This window comes from Quercus robur, chromosome 4 (genome assembly GCF_932294415.1).
Source record: "Quercus robur chromosome 4, dhQueRobu3.1, whole genome shotgun sequence".
Lineage (NCBI taxonomy): Eukaryota > Viridiplantae > Streptophyta > Magnoliopsida > Fagales > Fagaceae > Quercus > Quercus robur.
Window position 1 is genome coordinate 71,563,549 of NC_065537.1, and position 7,661 is coordinate 71,571,209.

At 38.3% G+C, this 7,661-nt stretch overlaps 1 protein-coding gene across 2 annotated transcripts; it reads left to right on the top strand.

The window, feature by feature from the left end:
- Nucleotides 1–1,295: 1,295 nt before the first annotated feature.
- On the top strand, nt 1,296–7,414 carry LOC126723577 (leucine-rich repeat receptor-like serine/threonine-protein kinase At1g17230). 2 transcript variants are annotated; one of them, XR_007654381.1, is made up of 4 exons: nt 1,296–1,759; nt 1,858–5,244; nt 5,372–5,459; nt 5,538–5,684. XR_007654381.1 is itself a non-coding variant. In XM_050427141.1 (4 exons), the coding sequence occupies exons 2-4, from the start codon at nt 2,322–2,324 to the stop codon at nt 7,127–7,129; spliced, it is 3,324 nt and encodes a 1,107-aa protein (XP_050283098.1). In that variant the 5' UTR covers nt 1,305–1,759; nt 1,858–2,321; the 3' UTR covers nt 7,130–7,414. The 2 variants fall into 2 exon arrangements, 1 of the variants encoding a protein (XP_050283098.1); XM_050427141.1 differs by lacking the exon at nt 5,372–5,459 and adding an exon at nt 7,113–7,414 and having other exon boundaries at nt 1,305–1,759; nt 5,538–5,921.
- Nucleotides 7,415–7,661: the final 247 nt, after the last annotated feature.

The following is a 7,661-nucleotide window of genomic DNA, read 5'->3' on the forward strand; positions in this document are numbered from 1 at the left end:
ACATAACACTGCCCCTAACAAAGCCGGGATCTTAGGCTTTATGGATCATCTACAGCAAATTTGGGACTAGACTGATGGGACAAATATCTGTCCCGGAAAGATCGACCCTACACGTGGACGAAGGACAACTAACGTAGGCTAGTATAAAAGAGAATGTTATGTGACCAAAGGAGGGACTCCCATCTGGCTTCTGGAGAAAGACTTGATGAAAGTGAGGGTCTGGATAAGACACGCCGGACATCACCTAAAATCCCACCGATGGGTGACCGGGAACAGCGCCCTCACGCCTCGGATCATATCCGAGGAGCCAAATCCTCCTAGATACAAGATTGAAGGGCCTGAATATCCAGCCCGAAGCTCTTCCTCATGTCGGTATGCTTGTAGTCCGGCCCGAGATGCCGCCCCGCGACCCAACGCTGGCCTTTTGTTAAGCCCACTCTCTACAAATATTATTGTGAGGGATTTTCCTTGCGCGAGCCCAACAACGTTGATGGGCCGCTGAAGATTTTGTGTCCCTACAGTGGATTTGTCAAAATTCACATCCGATAAAAAGATATTAAGTAAGTTTGTAGTCTAAGGCTACAACTAATTTTGTAGCTAAACTTTGTCCTTCTCCAAATTAATAGAGTACCAATCTTTGGATATACATTTGTTGTATCGAATTAGATTAGGCAATCTACATAGTATCTGAACCAATACAACTTTGCATAACCGAGGGTGAAAGCACACGTCTTTGTTGATCGAACTGACATCATATATAGGATGGTTAAAAGTGAAAAGTCTTCACAGCAAAGCAGTTAAGAAAAATATGAATGAGATTGAGGAGCAAGATAAATCAAATTCTATTAGTTGATAAAGTGCAAAATTCCTAAACTAAAAACTGCAACGTGCATAATGAAAAAATAAAAAAAATATTAGAAACCAGCTGGACGCCAAATCTAATATAAGAAAAATATGTTTAAAAAAAAGTGTTACGTTCACAATATTTTTAGAATAAATCACATGTGGTAAATTGTTATTGGTTCTAATTTGAATTCACAACTTAAAATTTTTTTTTTACCTATTTACAACAATTAATAATAACCTACCACTTAAAACCTGTTGTGAAAATATTGTAAAAAAAAAAAAAAAAAAAAAAAAAAAAAAAAAAAAAAAAAAAAAAAAAAAAGGTCTTTTAACATTTCAATTTTTTCCTTATGTAGTGCAGAATCTAGCTCACCAACAGGTATATATAGCAGAAATCCCCGTCGGCTGAGTTAGGCACTGTGGCACTCACTCTCTTTCTCTCTCTGACCACAACCGTCTTTGTGAAAATCATGAGATTCCAGACTTTGACATTTATTGGAACTTACTACGACTTCATAAAATCACAACACAAACAAAAAAATAAAAATCCCAACATGGCAAGCCAAGCAAGCAACAATGGCGAAGATTGTGATCCAGGACTTTCCCGTGACAAGTCTCTCTCAATCTGTACCGTCCATAAAGTTGCACTTACACAGCCCCTTCCACCCATCAAATACAAAAACATGATCTTAATCACGCAACAACAAAGCCTTAGTAACCAGAAACAGAGCAAAGGCAAGTTGTAGAAAGCACTTTACTGTATAGTGCTGGCGTTGACTTCAACATTAATGACACTGCTTCCAATTGCGACTCTCACGGTCTTGAACCACTTTCTTAGTTTCCCATCAATCAATCTTTGTGCCTTTTTTCTATCTATCTTTTTGTGTTTCTGGTTCTCGTTCTCTGTTTCAAGGTAGGTGTCTGTCTCTGTCTGTGTCTTTTATTTTTCTCTCTCTCTCTCTCTTTTATTGATTGCCAAATTGGCTTATTTACTTTTTTCTTTCTTCTAAGGCCTTAAAGCTCAATTGGGTATTAGTTCAATTCAGCAAATGTCACCGCAAAGGCCTCTCTTTCTTTCCACATTGCAGGTATTTCTGGTCTCTTTAGGTGCGTGTTCTAGGTGACATACGTTTAGACATATCAGGTGCTTGAGGTACTACTACTCATAGTCTTATAGTGCTTTGATTGTCTTTGTTTGTTTGTTTCAAACTCCAAGTTATTCTCTTTATTTTGAATTTTGTTTTGCATTGAGAGATGTTTAGAGGCTAACAACTGGTATCATTGCCTTTTTTTAATTGTCAACTTGCTTTTTGATCAATGGCTTCAGTTAGATGATGATCATGATACTAATGTTTAAGATAGATTTCTGCCCACATGCACTTATTTGAATCTTTCTCCATCAAAGTTCATTTTTTTCTTTCATTAGAATCCGGTTTGGCCACCCCCACTTGCTTTCCTGTTTTGCCTTATCCAAAATGACAAGGCCATGGAGTTCTGTCATGCAAAAGCTGTTTCACTTGGCATTGTTAATTCTTTTCAGTGTCATCCTTGTCAGTTCTGTAAATGAAGAGGGTGTTTCTCTTTTGGAGTTTAAGAGATCCCTTTCTGACCCTAACAACAATCTTGAGAGCTGGAATTCATCTGACTTGACTCCTTGCAATTGGATTGGCATAGGTTGTACTGATTTTAAGGTAACTTCTGTCAATCTCATTGGCTTTGACCTGTCTGGTACTTTAGCTCCAAGCATTTGTAATCTTACTCATTTAACTAAGTTGAATGTCTCCAAAAATTCAATTTCTGGTCCCATTCCTAAAGATCTTGCTAGCTGTCATAATCTAGAGATTCTAGATCTTTGCACCAATAGGTTTCACGGGGAATTTCCGACCCCAATCAGCAAAATGATTGCACTTAGAAAGCTTTACCTGTGTGAGAATTACATATATGGTGAAGCGCCTGAAGAGATTGGAAACTTAACTTCTCTTGAGGAGCTTGTCATTTACAGTAATAATCTCACTGGCTCAATTCCTGTTTCAATTAGCAAGTTGAAACAGGTTAGGATTATCAGAGCAGGTCGAAACCTTTTCTCGGGTCCAATACCATCTGAAATTAGTGAGTGTGTGAGCTTAGAGGTATTAGGACTGGCACAAAATAGGCTAGAAGGTTCTCTTCCTAGGGAGCTCCAAAAACTTAAGAATCTTACCAGTTTGATCCTTTGGCAAAACCGTTTATCTGGTGAGATTCCTCCCGAAGTTGGGAATATCAGTGGCCTAGAATTGCTTGCCTTGCATCAAAATGCTTTGACTGGAAGTTTACCCAAAGAGCTAGGCAAGTTAACGCAGCTGAAAAGATTGTACATTTATACCAACCAGTTGAATGGAACAATTCCAGAGGAGCTAGGGAACTGCACAAGTGCTGTTGAGATAGATCTTTCTGAAAATCAGTTAAGTGGGATCATTCCCAGAGACTTGCACCAGGTTTCTGGTCTTCGCTTGCTTCACCTTTTTGAAAACATCCTGCAGGGAAGTATTCCTAGGGAACTTGGCCGTTTGAAGCTGCTTCAAGGGCTAGACTTGTCTATAAACCGTTTGACGGGTACAATTCCCTTAGACTTTCAAAATCTTACATACTTGGTGGATTTTCAGCTTTTTGACAATCTTCTAGAGGGTGCCATTCCTCCCTACCTTGGACTTAACAGTAACCTTTCTATTCTTGACATGTCTGCAAATAATCTTAACGGCAGCATACCTCCAGATCTCTGCAAGCATCAGAAACTGCTATTTCTGAGCCTTGGGTCAAATTGGTTATCAGGAAATATACCTTATGGCCTAAAAACATGCAAGTCTCTAATACAGCTAATGCTAGGAGACAACCAGCTTACTGGAAGCCTTCCTGTTGAATTGTATGAACTTCATAATCTTTCTGCTCTTGAACTCTTTAAGAACAAATTCTCAGGGCTAATTCCCTCAGAGATAGGCAGGCTTGGGAATTTGGAGAGGTTGCTCTTGTCAGATAACTTTTTTGCTGGGTATATCCCTCGAGAGATTGGAAATCTTGCTCAGCTGGTTACATTTAATGTTTCCTCTAATCGGCTCTCAGGAAGTATTCCCCATGAGTTGGGAAATTGTACCAAACTACAGAGGCTTGACCTCAGTAGGAATCAGTTTACTGGCTATCTCCCTGATGAACTTGGCAAGCTAGTAAATCTGGAACTTTTGAAGCTTTCTGATAACAACTTTATAGGAGCTATACCAAGTAGCTTAGGGGATCTGGCTCGACTAACAGGGTTGCAAATGGGGGGAAATAATTTTTCTGGAAGCATTCCTGCTGAGCTGGGTGATCTTACTGTTCTACAGATTTCCCTAAACATAAGCCATAACAAACTTTCAGGTCCAATTCCTGACAATATGGGGAACTTGCAGATGTTGGAATCACTCTACTTGAATGACAATCAGCTTACAGGTGAAATTCCTGCATCAATTGGTGGGCTGCTCAGCCTTCTGGTATGTAATCTTTCTAACAACAACTTGGTAGGAATTGTGCCTAATACCCCTGTATTTCAAAGAATGGATTCCTCAAATTTTGCTGGAAACAATGGGTTGTGTACCATAGGTTCATACAATTGTCATCCACCGTCAACTCCATCTCTTTCTTCAAAACCAAGCTGGATAAGAGCTGGTTCATCAAAAGGGAAATTAGTGTGCATATTCTCTGTTGTTGGGTTCCTTTCTATGCTTTCTATAGTGAGCATTTGTTGGGTCATAAAACGCCGCAGGTCTGCTTTTGTTTCACTTGAAGAGCAAACAAAGTCTGATGTGTTAGATAACTATTACTTTCCCAAAGAGGGTTTCACATACCAGGACCTCTTGGAAGCTACAGAAAACTTTTCAGAAAGTGCAGTTCTAGGAAGGGGAGCCTGTGGCACTGTCTATAAGGCTGTCATGGCTGATAAGGTGATTGCTGTCAAAAGGCTGAACTCCCGTGGTGAAGGAACGAGAGTTGACAGCAGCTTCCATGCTGAGATATCGACCCTTGGAAAGATCAGGCATCGTAATATTGTCAAGCTCTATGGCTTTTGCTATCACCAGGACTCTAATCTTCTCTTATACGAGTACATGGCAAATGGAAGCCTAGGAGAACATCTACATGGAGATGTACAAACATGTTTACTTGACTGGAATGCTCGATATAGAATTGCTCTTGGAGCGGCAGAGGGTTTGTGCTATCTTCATCATGATTGTAAGCCCCGCATCGTTCACCGTGATGTGAAGTCAAACAATATTTTATTGGATGAGGCATTTGAAGCACGTGTTGGAGACTTTGGCTTGGCAAAGTTGATGGACTTTCCTTACTCAAAATCCATGTCTGCAGTGGCAGGCTCATATGGCTACATTGCCCCAGGTAATAATATGATTAAAAAGATACTGATTACTGCATTTTTCTGATGCTTTATGTTCTCATCCTTCTCTTCCATAATTTCTGATACAGAAAATTTTCATCTTTGTTTATCATTTGTCAATGATATTAGGAAACTTTTCGGAAGAAATATTATAAGGAACATGTAATGTGGTGCTTTTGTGGGAAGGAAAAAGCTCAACATCATATTTTTAAAAATGGTGTGAGAACTGATATTAATTGGGTTTTTTTTTTTTAATCCCACTTTATACCTCTGACCTTTTTTTTTTCGGTTACAGAATATGCTTACACTATGAAAGTGAATGAGAAATGTGACATCTACAGTTTTGGGGTTGTTTTGCTGGAATTAATTACTGGAAGGTTACCTGTTCAACCACTGGAGCAGGGAGGTGATCTAGTCTCTTGGGTTAGAAGAGCTATCTATGACAAGGTTCCAATAATGGAACTATTTGACAAACGTCTTGATCCGAGTGGGCCAAAGATGACTGAGGAGATGTCTTTAGTTCTCAAGATTGGATTGTTCTGCACTAGTACTGCCCCACTTAATAGGCCAACAATGAGAGAGGTTGTTGTGATGTTGCTTGATGCTAGGGAAGCTGAAAGTGATTCTCCATCATCTCGAACATCAGCAACTGCATTAGATGAAGATGCTTCTTCCAGAGGTTAGAAGTTAAATTTCAAAGACGTACTTAATTTCATTTTCTTTTTCTTTTTTGTGAAACTTAGTAATATGATTTTCTATTGATGCAGTTGCCTAAATAAATTTATAATCTGATTCTTTAAGGCTTAATTTTCCGCTTTGATCTTGATTGCTAGGAGTGAAGTGTGAATTTTTAACTGGAATATATCCAGACAGTCTACCAAAAATGCTTTTGAAAATACTAATGAGCATCGTCGTTTTAATCTTTTTCATCCTCTTCGCATTTATTCTGTGGTTGCATTGCACTATTGTTTGCAAGTTCTACAAGACATGATTTTAATGGTTAGCAGCTACTCATTAATTAGAAATAGCTTATGGTAGGCCTCCTCCCTTTTCTTTGTCCTATGACTCAACCTAACTCAGTTAAGCCAAAAGCCTAATTAATTAGGTCAGCTTTTATGGATCCTCTTTAACTAATCAAGGTAGATATTCTATCCATCCCATCTAAATCAGACTTTCTTACCCCACCCTATTTGGTATATTCTTCTTCAAGGCATCCCATAAATTTTAGGCCTTTCTTCAACTCCTCCTACCTAATCAAAAGAGAATATGAAAATGAAAATTGTTGCATATGATGCATGGTAAATGCCAATAGTTGATATATTTTTTGTTTGGTAATACCACTATGCATTTCAATTCCCATATAAGAATCATGAAAAATTATTTTGTTTATTAATTGATTAGTCTTTTTCAGAGGCTTTGTACCAAACGAGTTATACATTTATTGTGTTGAGCTTGGTTGGTCAATTATAGCCATTGGTTCTGTCATCTTAAAAAGCAAATCCATACATCCTAGACTAAAAAGTAAAAACCTCCCCCATTTCTCATTTTTAATGCTCCATCACACCTTCCTTGCCAGCACCACCCCCACTACTTAGATTAAGTATGGATCATCAAATGTGCTTTATCCACTAGTTCAGATAGAAGGAAGAAAACTGCTAAGGTGTTCAACTGATTCAATGTATCATGAGCTCTTTTATCCTCCATCATAGGTACAAAGTAGGAAAACAACAGGCTTCGTTCATATTTGTATCACAAGCTTCATGTCTATGTCATTGACTTGTTTAATATGATTCTATTGAGATATTGTTCAGATTGGATGATTAATTATTTAGAGAACTAAAATTGGTCTGTATGATTCTGAATTTTGCAGATTACTTGGATCCATAGGAGGCTCTCCTCTATCCTCCAAGGAGAGAGCTTGGACATGCACGTATGGTGTATCCATTAAATGCCATTCTCAACCAACGTCTGCCTGTTACCACTTGGGATTATGCAAAGCAATAATGATTTTCTCTTTTGTCTTTGTTCTGCTGCTAACATTGTCTGTCCCACAACTGAATTCAGTAATGTTAGTTTAGAAGCATATTGTAATTGCTATTTAAAATGACAATTCATCGCTGTACCCAACCTAAAATGAGTTATACGCATCTCTCTAATATCCTATTCCAAACATATCTCCCTTTCTTTCCCCTTTCTGGAAAGCACTCCAGCATTTGACAGCACAAGCAACTCTAATCGCATATGGTTGAAACCAATAACAAAGAGGGAGATGACCTCAGTTTTAAACCTATTTGGTTAAATAAAGTAACAACAGTCTCACATTTATACATATTCTTTCATTTGTTATATAAAACAAATGAAATTCTACAGCTTCTGGTGAAGATTTTTATATGACAGCAGAGCAGAAAATGAATTCACT